Genomic DNA, 21,388 nt, shown 5'->3' on the forward strand with positions numbered 1-21,388 from the left:
ATTAAATGGACTTACAACCTGAAGACATGGGGTTCACTGTTAAATGTCCAGATTTGCCTAAAGTTTTGAAATGGGTCAACATGTGTCTTAATCAAATATCAGCATAAAAAACTAAAAGGACGACCATTCGAAAACTGTTTTTTTTAAATAATGAACTCAGCGGTTGAACTGATGTAAACGTTCAGTACTGGGGGATTGAATTACATACAATTGGTTACTTCTAGCCATGTCTATCTGTACGTGGGTTATTCTTCCATTAGAAAGCACATCGATTACATTCCTATTTTACATTATTTAATTGGATAACTCAAGCTTTTTCATTCTCTTTACAATATACCTAACATCATTTTGCGTTGACATGGGAGTATATTGTTTGTATGAACAATTTTACAAAAATTCAATTTTAACCAAATTTCAGAAAATGCCTCCTCCACTAATATATAATCGAGTGGAATCAATGAAATTGTTCAATATACAATGTCATGGCCAATTCGGAAGGAAATTTGTCACAAATAGTGATGTGTTGTTGTGAGTTTTAGGATGACCTGCGTCCTCGAGAAAATCGTTTTACAGCAGCGCATACGATCACACACATATTTCTTTCCATCCAAATGTAAATATATTTTTAATAGATTTATCTGGAGCCTAGTACATTCCGTTTTAAATGAAAGAAATGTATGAAGTAATCCATATTATCGTCTTGGTATAGGTAAGCATTTTTCAATTAAAAAGTAAACAAAACTTTAAGCTTTCCATTTATTCGATCTCATTTAAGATGAGCATGTTACCAATTTTTAGGTCAAATGCTGCTTAACATGTTTGATACCGATTGTTAGGCCGTACCTGGTACAACCATCTTCAGTATTGGTATTCCGTTTGCCTGATCCAAATACAAATTATATACAACTTGTCATTGGGGTGAATGTTGTCGGGTGTATTCGTATGAATTGTTAATCAATTCTGAGCACGCTGATTTGGACGTCGGATCAACCCGCTTATCTTATAAGAGAAAGATTTTGGACCAGGTGTGGTCAGGCGCTTAATTCTCCTAGTCACCTTGTTGTGTCCAAGAATCCGTGTTTCCCAACTCTAATTTCTGTATTCCTTATAACAATTATGAAATACATTAATATCATTATTTTCACATTTTCATTGCATAATTCAAACATGCGTAGCACAGACTGCTATCATCAGATATTAAGAGTTAAACTTAAATGTGCTTACTCTTTGGGGAACAAAGACAACAAATTCAACAGAGCGCAACACAAGTAGCCCTCATGAAATCACCAACCGTACACTCAAGTACGAACCAATTCCAAACAATCCCCAAGCACTACAATGCGTATCTACTGTATAGGGTAATTATTTCGCGTTTTTCTTATTTCAAACACATTCATGGGTTCATAAATTCGCGGGTTCGAATCACTATAAATCAACTCCCCTTTTTAAACATATCGTGTATTAAAGAGTAATAAAAATAAAAAAAAATATTCAGGTTTTTTTTTTTAAATTTGCGGATTTATTTAGACCGCGAATATAGCGAACATTTCCACCGCGATTTATTTCCCCAACCCTATACAGTAAGTCATATCATTGTTCATTATTGTAAATGTGCAATCCAAGTAAGTACAATTTGAATATGAAAGAAACATATGGTTTTAATGATTAAAGTCATATATCTGGTATGTAAATTTAATCCATTATATCTGAAAACATTTCCATCGATAATTGTAAGAGTGGATAAATAGAGAATTTATTGATTGTTCATAGCAATCGCACATACACCAATCCGTGCAGAATGGAATCATTTGAAATTAAATTGTATAGTTTTACAATGTGTATGCACTGGACTAAGTTACAACTGGGAAGAACGGGATTCAGTCTTATAACACAGGGGTCCGTGTTTGCCCAACTATATATTTGTATTGCTTATAGGAGTTATGATATTCATCACTGTTCGTTATCTACACATTGCATTCAGTCTTATATAAAACGGTAAGCCTAAAGGTCTGAAGTCGGTACAGAGGTGTTACAAACTGAAAATATCTTTCATTCGGAAATTGCATCAGCAGTGATATGCATTTACCGGAAAAACGAACGTGAATGTTCAATACACCGAGCTTGAACAAGATACCTGATTGTAAGTTCGGTCAATGATTACCGTTAAATGCCTGCATTTTGCAACTACTATGGTCGTTATAACCATCTAGTTTCCCAATATAACATATCATTGAGTTCATTGCTGTCCGTTATGATTCATGCCAATTGTTAGCACGTTCTTGACACGCTGATTTTGACTACGAGTTATTCTGCTTGACTGACAAGGTATTGCTCGCGAATAAACTGCCAGTCGTTTCAGGTTGTGATCGAGATCGCACGCGGTCATGCTCCTTGTCGGTCACTCGTCGGGGACCTGCTGTGGCCCTGTTGGTTTTTTTAATCCTGATTGACCTAGCGTGTGGTCCTCGTCAGCCTCTTGTCGGCGGACTACTGCGACCGGGCGCTATATGTTGTGATCGAGTTAGGGCGGGACAATAGTCTGCGTCAGTTATCGTCGGAGGATCGCTCCCGCTCGGTGTTTGAAGTGCTCCGTCTGGAAATAACTGTTCTTCGGAATGTTTGCTAGGTGTTTCGGACTCAAATAAATGGTAACGCGAGGTTGTCACGTTCGTTGTCGCGAAATCGTCCCGTGAGTAGGAATACCTCGGTTGTCATTCCCTACTGTTAGGCGTAGTCGGTCGAGAGCACCGGCGGTTGTCCAGGCAGCAACAGTCCACACATCGACTGACGTTATGTAGAAGCAGAACTGGTCCTCAGCTGAATATCAAACAAAATATATGCTTGTAGATATTATGATTTCACAAATGAGGATAAAATTGTTATATCAGGTTCTTACGAGTTTCTCTGATATTCTTAATCCCACCGATATTGACGTCTTGTTAGGTATAAGGAGAAATTACAATTTGTGTTTCCGTTCCTTATTTGAAAACAAAAAATTGTTATGGAGATTGGAATTTACTGTGTTTTATATTGAAGGTTTGATATTTACCTCTGGGCTTGCACATAACGGTTAGGGAATACTCTGATGATTGTATTTTTTTATGAATATGATTATGAAATGTCCCTTTTGTACATTATGTTTTTGTTCGTAGGTTGTTATCCAATCTTGAATGCCTCTCTGACATGGACACCTCATCATTGTATTTCTGATTAACAAAACATTTGAATATGAAATTGGTCCCTACGGCCACACAATCGAAGGTCATTGATAATGCTTACTGTGATATATAACTTCCGTTTGAATGCTATGTTTGAAGGACAACACTCGCAATTTTCTCATAGGGCACTTGGTAAAGGACACACACGTAATTATCAACAACGAAGCTAGACTTAGGATGGACCACGGCTCTGATCAACTTGTCATATGCATTAAACTAGCGCACTATAGTGTGTTGTAAATGTAAAGTTTTACTAAGGTTATATGCAGGATCATCCCATCTATATAAATAATGTCACCTAGTTTTGATTTCTGATACGTTTACAAATATATAAGAACGAAAACAAACTCGATAATTCAGCATGCATACTGTTTGCAAAACATTAAATGAATACCTACAGCATAATTTATTTAGTTAAAAAATTATCTTCAGATAAAGGAACTACATATTTTACGACAGATACTTTGGTTTTATTTGGTATGGACGACGATACATTTTGTATTATCACGCCTCAGACAAAATTGTTGAAATCTAATTGGTCAGATCTTGGTCATATGACGCCGTGAAAAAAACCGTATCATGCGAGTAAAATCCGTATTGGGCGAGTAATTTTATTTATCGTCGGGTTCGACTTACAGCCGTGTCAAAATGGGGAAGCGATTTGGGCAGACGACTGCTACACAAATAGACGAGAAAAGGCTAAAAGTGAATTCAGAGAAAACACGTCGGTGTAATGCAAAAGCGGCTAAGATCCTTAGGGACTATCTGAAGGAACAGGGCCAAAATGAAGAATTTGAGGCCTATGATACAGTCGGCTTGTCGGAAGTTCTGGGTCATTTTTACTGTGACGCACGGAAACCGGATGGGGAGAAGTATAAAACATCGTCTTTAGAGAACATCAGACATTCTCTAAATAGATATTTACGATCTCAACCCTTTAACAAGCCGTTTGACATCATTAAGGACCCGGAGTTTGCAGATGCCAACCAAAACTTCAAAGCTGTGATGGCGGAACTGAAACGAGAGGGTATTGGCACTGTTACCCACCATGCTGTCATTTCGGAGCCAGATCGGGAAAAGCTGTACACATCCATTCATCTTAGTCCAACGACACCGTGTGGTCTCCTGAATAAAGTTCAGTTTGATATTCGGCTGTATTTCTTCAGGTAGGTGTAGACTTTTACTATTTAAAAACCCGGTAGATTTACACATGTACACAGACACAGATTTTCAACAGCTGTTCAATACAGACATCACATGTGTATTTCTGATTTTCAGACAAGAAACGACTAAAAAAAAGAGTTTTAAGATGAAAGTTTTATGTCATTTTGCAGAAGAGGCTGTGAACATATGCATACCATGACAAAGCAGACATTTGTTGTAAAGCGGGATCCAAAGTCGGGCCAGAAGTTTGTGACTAAATGCATGGACGAGATGACGAAAAATCATAGAGAGAACGACAAAGAAAACATAACTCCTATTATGCCCGAGATAACAGGTAATTTTGATACCCTCATATATTCATTAAAAGTGTAATATCGCTAAATAATACAATAATATTCTTTTACATATTAAAATATTTAAAAATGATCAAGAAATGGAAGTTTCATACATGAGATTAGATATTGTTTTGTGAATAGAATAAGATTAATCAAGTGTCAGATTTGTTTCTCCGTATTAAATTAACATTCTGTTTCTTCAGACTCTGCGTATTGTCCAGTATCAAGCTACGAACTCTACATCAGTAAATTGAATCCTGATCTTGATCGGCTCTGGCAGCGCCCTCTGTCAACTTTCTCAGAAAATGATGATGTTTGGTACGCAAAGGTACCTGTGGGACAGAAAGTACTCGGAGCATTCATGTCAGAAATGAGCAAATCTTGCGAATTAAGTCAAGTTTATACCAATCACTCGATACGAGCTACTGGTGCTACGGTTCTGTCAAAGGAGATGTTTGGCCCTGCTCAAATTATGGCAGTAACAGGCCACAAATCTGTGCAATCCCTTAGTGTATATCAACGTGTTGATGATGAGGAAAAAATTCAAATGGGTAAAACCTTGAGTGAATAATTAGTGCCAACACTAAAAAATCAGCTGGCTCTACCTCCATGTGATGTAAGTCGCCCAGCCATACAGTCGTGTTCATCCCTGAAACAGTTACCAGTAGCTACCACAAGTGCAGCGGGTCATTTAGTTGGTGTCGATATCGGTGCTCTCCTTGACGATTTTGGAAGCACAGACATGTCCAACACAACCACCATGCAAACAAGCCAAACAAATCCAACCATTTTCAACAACTGTACCTTTACAATAAATTTTAAGATTTAAACTTGGTTACCATAGTAACAATGTGATCAGTGTTCCTACACAGGCCATTCTCTTGTTTACCATGTTATTGTTACTTTTTTTCAAATACTTTTACACTTGTTGACATTGTTGAATTTCTTTATCAAAAATATTAAAAAATAATTCAGAACAGTTGTTTTCAATTATTCTTAAACAAAAGGAAATACATTTGACTAAGTTGTATGATATAGACCCCCACATATACAGTTAGAGGTCTTCGACGTGATAAATTCGTTACATAGTTAGTTAGTGACCTGATACGGAAAAATACATGGTGTGAATAGAAAACCCGTATCAGGCGAGGCGAAGCCGAGCCCGATACGGGTTTTCTTTTCACACCATGTATTTTTCCGTATCAGGTCACTAACAAACTGTGTAACTAATATTATCGCCAGTGTGCAATAAGGAAAGCAGTGATTTTGAAAGGTAAGAAGTTGATGAAGTCAATGGAAGTGAATAAGCTAGCATATATAGATACCTTAGATGGTCTAAAAATGTCATACAAAAATGAGTCAACGCGAAATGAAATACTGTGAAGAGTGTAAGTGGATAGTTTACAACCTGTGAGCAATAACAGGAGTTACAACCTAACGGTATGGTTTCCATTGTTAGATGGCACAGTAGGCCTACATTTTGAAATATATAAAACTATGTCTAAGACAATCATCAGCATTACAAACTTATAAGATGTTCATTCGGAAACCACTTTACTGAAGTTATGAGTTCAGCAGTAAAACGGAAATGAACGTTCACTTACATGTACGGGCGTGATTCTGGTCATGGCTATGTAAGCATGAATTATTCTTCAAGTAGAAAGCAAATCAACAAAATTCCTTAGTATGTATCTTGTCAACTGTTTCCATTTCTTTACACTATACTTACCACCCTTTCGCGTCGTCGTTGGGGTAGATTTTTTGCTATGATAAATTTGTCAGCAATTCAATTTCAACCAAACTTTGTAAAACGTCTCCTCCACTAAAATATATTCAAGTGGGTTCAATTAGATGAAGAATGCCATGACCAATTCGAAAGGAAATTCACACGGTGATCTGATGATATGAGTTTCAGGGTGTCCTATGTCCCCGAGATAACAGTTTTACAGCTGAGCGTAAAAAAGACATAACTATATAGCTTCCCATCCAAACGCAAATTTATTCTGTGCGTGAATAATAATCTTTATTATTGTCTTAGTGCATTAATGAAGATTTCAAGGTCATAATATAATACCAAAATCACTGTAGCATATATGCTTCATTGACATGTATGATACGTAATAAACATAATATGTAATCCGTTCACACACATTTGAAAGAAAAAAATTAAAAATATGAAGTTAAACCCTTACTGCATTTTTCATTAACGACACAATATTATGACATTGTCCGTACAATATCATGATGACCCTTTCCATCGTGATTTGATTTTTTTTATATGAAGTGGTGGGGAATGTACCAATATTCACTTTAATACAGTACTATAATGCCCTGTTTCGGAATGTCTTAGCAATACTCCATTTCATGTGTTCCCTCCTTAATACTGCACGTTATTTTCAAATGCTAAATATTAATCCGGTGTATTGTTGTGATTCTATTTTGATTTACCTTCCTTTCTAACGATATACTGTTTTGTTTGTTTGTTTGGTTGTTTTTTTTTTTCTGTTTTCCACAACACTCAACAATTTCCACGATCTCTGTTGGCGCCCAGTTTTTATTCGTGGAAAAGAAAACCCAGATACAATGTAGACCACCGACCTTCCACAAGTAAATAGCAAAATTGTCGCACTAACTGGTGTGGGATGGATTCGAACAAGTGCCGACCAGAGGTTAGAGGCCGTTTGATAATGAATGCTATGCTCTAGCCACTCGAACACAGAGGCAAAGGTCGTTGGATCGCAAACTTCTTGAACAAGATATCGTATTTCTCCCCCTCTAGGCTGATGATCTGAAAAACTCTATTGTCTGTTGTTTTTTTTTACTCCAATACAAATTAATTTCAAACATGACAGAACTAAACTTATAAATTCGTTTATTAATTGTGAATTCTTAAATACCGAATTATGATGCGTTCTTTGGTTTTAATGTATTTTATATAATGTTAATATTTTTCTTATATCTTATGTTTTTATCATTCGATTGATGATCTATCTAACAGATGAAAAGGATGCCATTTGAATGTATATGTATATTTCAAAACAAACCCATTAAATCTCAATGTAGGATATTGTATCGTAAATATAAAACGTCACTAACAATATATGCACGAAAAAATCTTGGGAAAAGAAACCGTGTCCGACAGTTTAATTCCATATATTTTCTACAAGTCAATAAAATATGGTTTCAGAAAATATCCAGAACATTCGCAAAATAGTACATCGATGGCTTCAAAAGATTGTTACTGAAAGAGGATACCCAGATAGAATTAACTTTAAGATTGATTTCATATGCTTCGTTTAGGTGGGTTTAGATGGTTGTAAACAAATTGGAGTACACTGAAAACATATAATACTACTTTGTCATATAGCCACTAGAAAATATACTGATTCGATGGACAGATACTCCATCACATCAAATGCCACATACATTGAATTCATGATTGTGTGCAACCTGTCATTGGGGCAAATGTTATTTGGTATGTTCATTCAAATTGTTAGGTCACATTCAGCATATGGATTTTTGCTGTGGATCGTTTTGCTTATTTGATGAAAGTTGAAAATAACATACAGGGATCAATCTCATAACTCACATAAACAATACAAAATAGATAGTTGGCCAAACACGGACCACTGGACACATCAGAGGTGGGATCAGGTGCCTAGGAGGAGTAAGTATCCCCTGCATTAAGATATATATTTTGGGTCGGGTGTGAACGGGCAAAAGCGGATACTTACTCTTCATTGGTACCTGATCAGATCTCTGGTATGTCCAGGAGTCGTGGTTCCCATTTTTTTTTCTTTTTTTACATTCGTTCTAAGAATTATGATATGTACCAAGATCGTTTTATTGCACAATGAAAATTTCCATAACACAAATTCTTCTCTATCAAAATATCATAAAAAAAGGTTACTCAATTGAAGTCGGTACAGATGTGCTGCATAATCATCTGTATCACAGACTGAAAACATCGTTCATTCGGAAATTGCATTATTAAAGTTATGTACTCAACGGAGAAATGGATGTGCATGTTCTGCGCACCCAGCCTGAAGAACATAGTTGAGTGTACTTATGGTGAATGCTTATCGTTTAAAGTCAGCAATTTGTAAATTATGTGGATGTTATGATGATGCAGTTTCCCAATATAACCTATCAGTGGATCAATTGCTATCCGACATATTTCAAATCAATATTCAGGCCATTTCTGGCATATTGATTTCCGTTACGGATTATTCCGTTTTACTGATGTTGACATAAGACTCAATAAGGTAGTGACCTGTTGAATGGGTATGCTTAATCCTCTTGATCTGACCAACGACATGTCCAGGGATCCGTGTTTGCCAAAATCTTTATTTTGATCACTCTTCATTATTTTAACCTTTCAGCACAGTTCAGATAGTATAGTTAAAAGTCGTACACGATATCATGCAAACCATGTACTCAATCATACAAATATATAAATAGATTTTAAAATATACCAGATATCCCACATTTATACTTGATAGTCATTGGAGATTTATGTCAACTTAAGTAGTGACTAAGTAATTTTACGAGTAACCGTAAACTTACCCTTGTATCAGGTTGATCTGTATCTCTAATATAAGCTTCTTATCACTTGACGTCTTGCCCGGTCGTTAACTATTGCGTCTGGCGTCTTGGAGTCTCAGTATAGTAGATGTAGATCCCGGTACCAAAACGTTCTAACGGGGAAATATCCAGATCAGGAGTCAGTACTACACCAAAACGTTCTAACGGGGAAATCTCCAGATTCTGATTTCGTCCAGATCTAATGAATGTCGGTAAGCATTGACTGCTATTGTTATCAAAACACTTCTCTGGGGCTGGTTCAGATCACACTCCCTCGATATTTCCCTTCACTTGAAAGACATAGTTAAATGTTTGATTGACAGGCAGTTTACCATTGATTACAGCAGAGGTAAAAATCGGGGTGTTATGTTATAACTGGGTCTTAATGGGAATTAACATGGAGTATTCAATTATGAAAAAACCCAGAAATGTGGATGCCTTCAAGTAGATCTAAACTCGGCCTACGTCACACTTAAATGGCTATGTAGAACTACGCACCAGGTTTCCGAAATTTAATATTTTAACAATACCAGCATAACTTTTTCATGCCGCTATCAATATCCGATATTGATTCCTTCACACGCTTTTTATTAGCTAGGTCACATTTAAATTGAGATTGTGTAGAAGGGGGGGGGGCAAAGATGATTTAAGCTTTAGAAAAAAATCGGTCGAGGAACAGATGTCATTTTGGCGGATAAGAGCATATCAATTGTATTATGGATATTCGTGATATATCTAATGTACACTAACTAGTCATGGATGTAACAGTTTCAAAATGATTTGAGTTGATGCACATGCTCAACTTTTGGAATTACGAAGATATCAGAAAGTTGAGGAGACGGTGGGGAGGTAAAGGGGTCGGGAGAATTCAGAGTCCCACCATTACAATTATATTAGCTAATTTTGTTTCATTCTGTTATGATGACACAGTATAAAAAACAATGTCGCAAATTTTATTTTATCAATATTAACGTATTGACGAAAGAGGAGATAAATTTAAAAGTCAAACAACTTAATCAACGGTAACACATACAGTAAGAAAATTCAACGAGGAATGTATGAAAAAAACAAAACAGGACAGCGTTAAAGGATACAGAAATATGTTTCGCTGTAAGAACATAAAAACAAAAGATACAATTTGCAACGAATGTGGATAACTTTGCACTTCGCTAAAAATGTGTAAATGTGTAATTCTGAAATGCAAAGATATAAATAACAACGTAAATTATGTACATTTGAAACGTGATAGTTCCCCATCAGATTATGATTATCTAAACTCTGTAAATCGGAGTAAATGTCCGTGTCATGATCAATGTGAATGTAGGCGGAGCCACAATACCAATGCTGCATAACTTCAGCGCAAGCTTCAATGTAGTCACCCGAAACGTATAGAAGGTTGCCGAGGACAGCGATGAGGACATTGATATTTTAAAGTCCTCCAGAAATTTATTAGCGCATGAATTAGATTGAGTGATTGATTGGTTTGTGTTTTCCGCCACACTCAACATGTTTTCAGATATCTGGTGGCGCACAGCTTTTATTGGTGGAAGAAATAATACAGATACAATGTACCTGGGAAGTGACCACCGACCTCCCGAAAGTAAACTGGGAAACGTTCTCACTTACCGGCGCAAGTAGGATTCGAACCCGTGCCGACCAGACGTGAGAGGACGGGTGATTTTGAGCACAATGCTTTAACCACTCGTCCACGGAGGCATGAATTAGAGATTCCATTGCCAATGGAGGGGTCATTTCGTGTACTCGAGAAAATTCATTAGAACAATGCGATTTCGTTGTTCTAAACGGCAAGAACATTTATTTGCTTGGCAAAGAAACGGCGATCGCATTAGGAGTATTGCACTTAGATATCTAGGATATGAGTGCATACTGTACTATGAGTGAACACGAATGCATCGTCGCCAGAAAATCGGTTTTTGACGTTTTCGGAAAATTGAAAGATTCCGTCTGAATTTACAATACCGGTTGCGCAACCTTCAAGACGGCTGTCATTAAAAGTTCGTAATCTATATCCATGTGAAGCTGATTGAAATAGAAGAAGTATACATTATAAAGAAAACCAACGTAACTTTATCATGCTTTTCCTCTCTTCCCGTCGTACCAACGAAAAACAGCGTTATCCGAATATATGTTGATATTCGTTAGGTAAATGCAACTGCAAGGCACACTCGTCGTCGGATACCAATAGTTGGTGATCGGTTAGAAGACAGGATGGGACACAGAGTATTTTCAAAACTCTGCCTGCGCTGGGTGTACAATCAAATTGAACTTAGTAAGGTTCAAGGGAAATCACTATGTTCACAACACTCAGGGTTACATTACCCCCCCCCCCCTCCTCCTCACAATACAATAGAATAGCTAAAACCATGTCTTTGCAACATAGACACTTGATTTTTGCACATTTCAAACATATTATCATTTCTGTTTCCAGATTTCCTAACTTTGATTAAAGATTGATAAACTCCTAAGAATTCCCGATAGACTTTACACTATCTTATGTCTCAAGTAGAGCTTTCAATATCCCCCTCTGCATATATTGTTAATTAGAAGCAGCACAGTAATATCAATGTTTCTTCACTCACAAGAGGATCACACTCCGATATGAAATATTGTATGATCAAAAGACCAGAGTGCCCTGTCGTATGTGATCATTTATATTACAGGAAGTATCCTAGGTTCACTCCTACCTACACTGTTGTAGAGATTAAGTCCTACAGTACATCTTAAACACAAGTGTAGGGTCACATCAGAACCTATACATAATGGATTATCCTATAGTTGTTATAACGGTTTCAATATCAGAGTAAAATAATCTCAAAATGACATCAAACATAAACGGATGTCCTCGCTGTAGAAGACTGTATATCAGTATGATTGGTGTGAATTCATCAATACAATTACTAGAATCAGAGTGAATTTAACTTACTTACATACACGTTCCTCTTCTGAAATAATCGGTGTCATTGTCATATACAATAATCGGTGTCATTGTGAGGTACACTATTCGATATGATTGTCATGAACGATAATCGATACCACTGACATGTACAATAACCGATTATATTATCATTATAACAATCGACGCCATTATCATTTTAATAAACGATAAAATGTCCATGTACAATGATCGATATTATTGTCTTTATAATAACCGATGCAATTACTGCCTAAAATAATCGATAACATTGTTATATGCAATAATCGATACCCTTGATATGTACAATAATCGATGTCATCGTTATGTACAATAGTCAATACCATTGTCATATACAATAATCAACACCATTGCCATGTACAATAATTAGTACCATTATCGTTATAATGATCGATATCATTGTCATATATAATAATCGATATCACTGCTATGTACACTAGTCAATACCATTATCATTATGATAATCAATATCATTGTCATCTACAGAAGCTATAATCGCATGGTCAATTCGAAAAAAAGACACAAGCATTGATGCTCCTAGTGTCAGTTTCGGGATGCCCTTCGTCCTCGAGACAACCGTTATACAGCTGCGCACAATAAGAATCAACTATTACTTTCCATCGAAATGTAAACGTGTTTTGTACTTGGATTTATGTAAAGCACAATGCGATCCGATTTTAACGAAAGAAATATGGGGCATTATACATATTATCGTCTTACTATAGGTAACCAAATCTGGACTAGAAACTAAACAAAGGCGTTTGATTCATTCAATTTTCATTTAAAATTAGCATTGCTAACGTTCAGTAATCGTTATAGTGATATAGTTTGTTAATAAGGCCTATCATTGGGTCAAATGATTTGGTCATACAGTACCAGCCAAACCTAATATGACACCCAAGCAGTTCCAGAAAGCAGTCCTTGGGACTGCTCTCGGATTGTTCTCTCAAAAAGTGAGACTATTCTGGGACTGCTCATGGAGTGCTCTATGGTACAGCTTTCTGGGACTGATTTGCGAAGCAAAAAATGAACGAATCACGTGGTTTTATGATTGACAAGGAATCCTTTTAAGGTAGAGATTGATAGGTTGATGCTAAAAAAATTAACCATTGAATTTTTTTTATTTTGATATATGTTTATGATGAAGCTTCGATATAAAACATAATAAAAAATCAATGTAGGTAATCGACCTTGTTTTTGAGAAATATGGCGATTTTAACAACACCTTCTTTAGTCCTTGTAAAGCGTAAAAAGTGAAGAAAAATAAGTAGAGAGCAATATACAAATAGAGCTATAACATTTTTATTGTAAAAAGGATCATAACTTGTCATATATGGTTCCAAACAACATTTCACATAATTGTATATTACACATCAATTTCAAGTGCAGCAATCATTATTAACATGCAACAACATTACTTCAAAAGAGCTACATTGGCCAATTACCTTAAACCAGTGCACACTATTTGCACACAGGGTCATACCTTTGCTTAAGCTGCAAAAAAATTACCCATCAAATTTCTAATTCTATGTCATTAAGTGGTCAGTCTATTAGTAAGTAAAATATATGAAAACAATTATACACCATAATGGGGTTCAATATGGAACTAGCAACAAATTCCTAACCCCACACCCTTTTAACAAACTACACATTTTCGTAAGAAAAAGGGTTATTAAAAGATATTGTAAACAATCCATCAAAAACAGCTTGCTGAAATTCAAAGATTCTTTGTAATACCTTTTTTAAATTAATAAATATAATACAGAAAGTATGTATTTCAAATTGTAGCTTCTATTTTGTTGTAGTTCTCGTTGTTGACCTTTGTGCACTTACACTCAGAATATAGATTTATCATACGTCATCATATTTGATGATTAATATCAAGAGTTTTCCCAAATAAAAATCCCCACAAAAAATTGAAATACAATTTATATTTGTTAAAACAAATGTCTTCATTACATCCCAACCCCTTTAATATACTACATGGTATGGGGGAGAAAGAATTAGCAGGAACATAGACGTCATGAATTGCACTCGGTGCATTGAGAAGAAAGATTCAGCCAGCAGAGATAAACTACTGACCTTTTTATAACTTAGAATGTTTAAGCATTCCCAAATTACCTCTTTGAAAATTGAACATGACAATAAGACGTTTTCTATAAACTATTTCAGGGGCGGATCAGGAATTGAAGTTGGGAGGGGGGTGCAACTGTATGAGGCAGGGGTCTGGGGGCCGCCTTGAAGGGGGGGGGGGGCAATTCCCCAGAAACTCCTGGATTTTACAGATTTTTTAGGGCTTAAAATATGTCTCCTATGTAGTCATTTTTATTATTTTCTGTCATTTTTAATAAGGTGGAATTAATAAAATAACGCAAATTTTAAGAGTTTTTGGAAAAAAGTAGCAGTTCTCCCACTAAAAGTAATTCAATAAATCAAAAGATTTTGTCAGATATTTATTTCTCTGAGAGTGGAGGAAATTATGGCTTCTTTTATCGTATATATTTCTCTAAAAAAGAGACCACGATTTACTTTAAACTTGAAAATTTTAGGGGGGCTCGCGCCGGTTGCCCCTCCCCCACCCCACCCCTTATATCCGCCAATGCATTTATGTGTGTGGTCTTGCGATTGACCTTTTTGCACTCACAATGATTGCATTAATATTTAGTTATTTTTCATACATTTTTTTATAATAACCAGACACGATTACCTATTATAAGAAATTGATATGATTATACAGCATAGTGCACCAAATATGTTTAAATAACAACTTTATATTTAATATCAAAGGAAATATTTCCACCCAATCGACCCATGGATTGATTGATTGTATCTTGTTTAACGTCTCTCTCGATAATTTTTTTACTCATATGGAGTCGTTACCAAGACCGGTGAACGACTTTAAATTTAGGCCTTTGCTCGGCGCTTACGGCCATTGAGCAGTGAGGGTTCTTTAGCGTGCCACATCTACTGTGACACTGGGCATCCGTTTTGAAGGTCATCACCGAGGACCAGTGACATTCACACCTGATGCTGAGCGTTTGGCAATGGAATTGTCACTACCTGTTTCAAGAACTCAGGTCTGTCGCGGTCGGGAATCGAACCCTGGCCTTCCGCATGCGGGGCGAACGTTCTAACCTCTAGACCACCACCGCGGCTCGACCCATTGATCTCAAGGCTCATATCAGCTATATTGCTCTCACAAATATATATGTCTCTTCATAATTTTATGAGTCCTACTTGTAGTCTCACACTGAAACAAAAACTCGCTTGGATAACTTAGAATGCATGCATATTGCATTCACAGTATATATGCACTGAGTGTGTGTAACCGGGGTGGGGTAGAGGGGTTAGAAAATGAGAAATGCAAACACATTGATTAAAGTTATAAATTTGGTATTTTATTTTCATTTACAAATGTTTACTGATTTTGGTATATCAAAAACTTAGAATAATCAACAATGACACTTCCTCTATATTTATACAATATTATTGTCTTTAAAAAAGACATGTAATACATGAGTACATGTACTTGCTTTCCATTAAATTCACACTTTAGTATGTTGCACAATATATATTGGATCACAAATACATTATTGATTATATTCGAGTCTCACATTGTGCAGAAGTTCTTGAATTTTCTCTGTAACCTGTAAAGTTGTGGGGTCCAGGGGATATGACATCATCAATGTAAATGAAGTACCTGTTATAAAAAATATATTCTGTATATTCAAATATTGAAAAAAAAGATGAATATCTAATATACTAAGAATTGTCTTTATAAATGTCTGGTGGTAAAATGAAAAATTCTATCTTACTAAGATAGAAAATATTGTACCTTTCGTGCTGATTTTCATGGCAAATTGCTGTTGAAGTTGTTGGCTGGAAGCCCATTTCAACTTGCACTGGTCCTTAGGATGATGCTTAGAAAAAAATCATCATAATTAATATTTGCACAGTCAGTATTAATCATTAATTATACTCTGTCAGACAATGTCAATTTTAAAATTGTGTGTCTCAATGCATGTTTAGTGAACTTTAAAATGCTGATATATTGAAAATTACACACATAAAAAGTATTTTATTATGTTAATTTTTAAAATATTGTCTGAAATCAGTATTACATATGTAACATTACATATATGTTAAATGTGTGCAGTGCAGCAATGTGAACTTTTGCAGTAGTAGTACATCTGCATGATTGTTATTTATTTCATATTGTTATAGTTACCTTCTTTTTAAACTGTACATACCCCCACCCCCGGGTCCTTAATGAGATGAATAAACATCATAATTATCATTACAATATGAGATGACAGATATGTTTTCATAAACTGCCAGTTCATTCTAATAATATCAAAACAAGTCAACTCTAGATTTATCAGACTTGTTTCCTTTACGGAGTGTGGGTCAAGAGAAGGACATACATATCTTATTATCATGCAATACATTTATTTGCCTATGAGGGGGGGGGGTGATTTTACAAATATTTTAAATAAAGTTTTGTAGACCTACATGCTTGCATGAAACATGAAATACCAGATTTGAAATATCTCTTAGGTCAATGAAATGTCAAGATACTATAAGTACTATCATTTATACCAAATATAATTTTAGTGCAACACCCCCTCCCCTCAAACTTATGAGAGCCCTATTTTTCTTCAAATCTGGCATACACATGACATCCATTTACAATTACATGCACATGTAGGAGTTATATTTTGGGCACATATGGAATACATAAATGCACAAAAAATGAAACAGCTCCAAATTGTGCGTTTATAGATCTATGTTATTATAAAATCGGGTTGTGAAATAACAGAGGATAAGTGGGTTGAATACAAATTCAATTTGCCATTTTTTTTCACTTGCCAAACGAAATTATTATTTCGTTGTCCACGTTGAATGCATCCATCGAATTCCTCTTCTCAGAAGAAACTTTGTTTAAACTCTCAATGACTACATAAACAGTATTGAAACTCGCAGCACTCGGACATCACGATCACGCTACATCAACAACTTTGTTTACGTAGCGCAGCTATGCATGGTGGTGAATTTCGTGAGGTAAAAAGTGCCATTCTGCACGGACGAAACATTTAGTCCACTATTATTACATTGATGTATTCCTAATCTAAACTATGGCCAAATTTTTATATCTTTCGTCGAGACGACCCTCTCAATCATCGATTCAGTCACAGCAACAACTTGTACTTTCGGAACCCCTTTTTGGTTTTCAACTACTCTATGGCGATGTACGGAATTCCGAAAAATAATTCCACGTGAAAATACACGATTTTTACTGATCACGTGGTTGCTATCGGTCTCTACCTTAAGTTTTAAGATTTTACATGAATGTGAACAATTTACCCCTTGTCCTTTTCCCACTAAATCATGATTTTATGTAACATTTTACAAGTATGTGTAGTTCAGTGACACCTTGTAAAAAGAAACACAAATATTTACCTGTATGCGCCTGCGTTAGTCGTTGTGACATCTTCGATGTTGTATTTTCTAACCCAGAGTGAAAAAAAAAATCACTCTTCGGATTCAATTATAGTTTGCTTTATCAATTTTAATTGCCCAATTACATTTAAAAAAGGAAATACATTGGACCATTTATTAGATAGACGAGTTTATGCATGATTTCTGAGGGGGAATTTGGTATGGTGTCGGCAGATTCGATATGAAGGGGTAAGCTACTCATGTATACTGTGTCCATGGCGACGGAAGACACGGAATGTCGTCGTGTGTTTACAGGTTTCAAAACCGGGCTATCATGATTATCAAACGAGGAATTATTGTTAAATACTGTCGTCGATAACGCTGTGGACACGTCTATTAGGGGACATGCACTTTACAAACACTATACCCTCGATTTTAGTTAAAACAACGTGTGCATATACACTTTGATTGGAATTGTCATAATTATATAAATCTGTCTAAATATGGTAGTGAAATTGAAAAAAAAAAATACAATGCTGGTAATAAGTAACCCATATGTAACCAATCATTTTCAAATCATAAATACGTGTGCACGTAAGTGGAAAGCAGTTTTTGCTACTTTAATATAGACGATACGTGAATACATCATTTAGGTGAGTTTAAGCACAATTATTTCAATAACAGAGACAGGAAATAAATATAATTATGCTAAATAATTTTCAGAACCCAAGATATGATTTACATGTATGGAATATTAAAAAAAATAAAATAATGAATAACACCAACAGAATTACCTGACAGAACGTGGACTTCAATCGATCTTACGTTTTGAAATTGTGGTTATCAGACCTGTTGTTCTGTCTCATCACATAAAACTTAACCAGTGTATCCAATGTAAAGTTTATTGAATAAAGCAGGTAAAAGGCTACAAATAAAGAAAATCACATTCAAATTATCTTTCAACCATTTTAGAGTTCAAAATATCGAAAAAGCATTATGACACAAACGGTGTTCCATATTAAGAAAATTTGAACAAGGTGCATCTTCTAGAAATTATTATATCCTGATAAATTCATAGTAATAATATTTTCAGAAATGTACAAATACAAGAATAAGTGAAATATATCTTAACATATAATATAAATCGGTTTAAAAAGTGCTATTGGGAAATGGCACACTGTCAACAATACTGAGCATAAATTGAATCGTTGCACCAAATTTGACTAAAGAAACATAAACTGTATCTTGCATATAAATCAGACATAGGAATAATGCCAATAAATCCACATGACTTACATCGTGGTGGTGTACAAGTTCCAAAACAAACAGTTCTTTTACCGTGGTGTAACCACGTGCGTCCATTGATCGGAGGATATAATCCAAATTAAAGTCTATGAAGCGCAATACATGTAATAGGAATACACTACACCGATAAACTTTACATGTATCTTTTTTCATTCGTATTCATAAACTATCGTTTTGTTATGAATTCAAAAAAAAGTGTCACACAGGCACTTTGAATATGTGCTGTTTTCATGTATAATGTATTGGTTTCTCTTTAATTACATTGTAAGTCATTTATCTTCAAGTTTGACTACCGTATTGATGTACTCCAGCGATTATCCACAATTTCTATTGCTAATCTAACTGTTGGCTTAGCCCCCCCCCCCCACTAGTTATCTTAACCCCTCCGACGGGGACTGATCTGACCGCTGGGACTGCTTGGGACACTGGAAACGCTGGGACTGCTCTCCGGCTTGCTTACTGGGACTGCCGGGACTGCTTTTCGGTTTGTTTACTGGAACTGCTGTGAGAATCCTGCGATATTGTCCTGGACTGCTGCGGTACTGTCTTGGGACTACTCCGGGAGTGCTAAGCAGTCCCAGAGCAGTTCCAGAAAGTAATATACAGGACTGCTCTGGGACTGTTTTCTGTCAGGTTGGGTCTGGTTGTTACTGTACTGATTGATAGGCCGTTTTTGGCACAATAATTTCGCTAAAGATAACTCAGTTTACATGATCAATATAAAGGGCTCACGGCGGATGTGACCAGTTGACAGGGGATGCTTACTATCCCTAGGTAACTGATCATACCTCTGGTATAATCAACGATCCGTGTTTACCCAACTCTATATTTTGTATTGCTTTTAGGAATTATCACATTGATCACTGCTCGTTATACCCATCTTTCATTATAAGAAATACATGTATACCGGTATATAGCTGTCTACTTATGAATCTCACATGTCTATTGAACATTTGCTTAAATAGTCCTAACACACCATGTAAATATTGCTTACAGTGGGAATGTACAACTAGTGGTGTAATGCGTGAATCTGTGCAGGCTGATTTTCATTGGAAGCAATAAATGGAGTAGATACTTTATGGAAGGTGTATTGGAAGATACAGTTTAACTTAGAACAATTCTGAACAAAAACGATTAAACACCTCTTGTCTGCGTTACATAACTATTTTCCGCCGTTACTTTGACCACTGTCCTGAACTCTGGATAATGTTTATTGTCTTGAATATGGTATTTAATAATGATAATAATGCTACTAATAATAATGATGTCTTTTATTCAAAGAGGATAGCACAATTTATTTTAAAACTACTTTACATTGTGGTCCTGAAAACATATATACAGACAGCAGTATTATACAGATACAAGATAAATAGTATATGAAGGTATGCTGTATACATACATGTATGTTATACACATATTTAAAACTGAAAATAAAACAAAATAAATAATTAAACAGACAAAAATAAAACTGAAAATAATCAAAAGCAAATATATATGTTTTTAATTTCCCGAATAAAAAAAATGGCTAAGATAAATGGATTTAAAAGTGTCCAATGTTGTATAATATTATAAAAATTATGGCATATTATTGCATAACTGCGAACCGTAAATTGTAAAAGATCATCTAAAATATTGTGTCTTTCTTCTCTGGATATATAATGAATTACTTTGACTTAATCTGGTAGATCTAATGCTAATTTCATGAACATACTCAAAAACAATTAAATAATCAGGGGTTAGACTATGCAAAACTTTGAAGACAATGGTAGTTATATATACAAAAAAGTCTGACAGAGACATTCATCTAAGTTGCTGCATCATTTCTGTTGTAGGTGTATTAAAATTTATATTTAAAGTCACTCTAACAGCTCGCTTTTGAAGTTTGCATAATTTGAAAAGACCGTCCTTGTTTTCCATATTGCCTCAAACAGTACACCAGTAGTTAAAATGAGGAAAAACAATTGTATTAAAAAATTTCGGATATAATTCAGTTGACAAGAATTAACGTAATCTAGATAAAACACTTATTTTGCTTCAAAGTGCTTTGGTTAAAATTTCAATATGTTCAGACGATGTGAGACATGTGTCAAAAGAAACACCAAGTGGTTTTGCACATGATACATTTTCGATGGCGATATTGTCCACTTTTATCGAAAGTTTTCTACAATTTCTTAATTTTTTTTTATGTACCAATTATCGTGCACTGGGTTTTCTACCGCACTGTCAAATTAGCAACTATGTTAAGACTTCATAAACTTAGTGGATGTAGTAAACTGATTATTTATAATTCTGTCATCGTGTCTTTTAAGTTAGCGTGCTTGGTATTTGAGCAGAAACGTCGAATATTATCAAATGTAGTGGCATTTCTCACAAACCAACAATGCTGTTAA

General features: G+C 35.4%; 1 protein-coding gene and 1 long non-coding RNA gene across 2 annotated transcripts; one reads left to right on the top strand and one right to left on the bottom strand.

The window, feature by feature from the left end:
- The first annotated feature begins 3,866 nt into the window (after positions 1 to 3,866).
- Positions 3,867 to 5,694, top strand: LOC125677743 (uncharacterized). Its single transcript, XM_048915915.2, has 3 exons — positions 3,867 to 4,384; positions 4,553 to 4,716; positions 4,921 to 5,694. Exons 1-3 carry the CDS (start codon positions 3,867 to 3,869, stop codon positions 5,286 to 5,288), a joined length of 1,050 nt encoding a protein of 349 aa, XP_048771872.2. The 3' UTR covers positions 5,289 to 5,694.
- A 9,963-nt stretch (positions 5,695 to 15,657) lies between these two features.
- Positions 15,658 to 19,068, bottom strand: LOC125677892 (uncharacterized). Its single transcript, XR_007371307.2, has 4 exons — positions 18,990 to 19,068; positions 18,488 to 18,618; positions 16,090 to 16,174; positions 15,658 to 15,954 (listed from the first exon to the last, which is right to left on the bottom strand). It is a non-coding gene; the product is annotated as an uncharacterized LOC125677892 (long non-coding RNA).
- Between the last annotated feature and the right edge of the window lie 2,320 nt (positions 19,069 to 21,388).

Source organism: Ostrea edulis, chromosome 8 (genome assembly GCF_947568905.1).
Source record: "Ostrea edulis chromosome 8, xbOstEdul1.1, whole genome shotgun sequence".
Taxonomy (NCBI): Eukaryota; Metazoa; Mollusca; class Bivalvia; order Ostreida; family Ostreidae; genus Ostrea; species Ostrea edulis.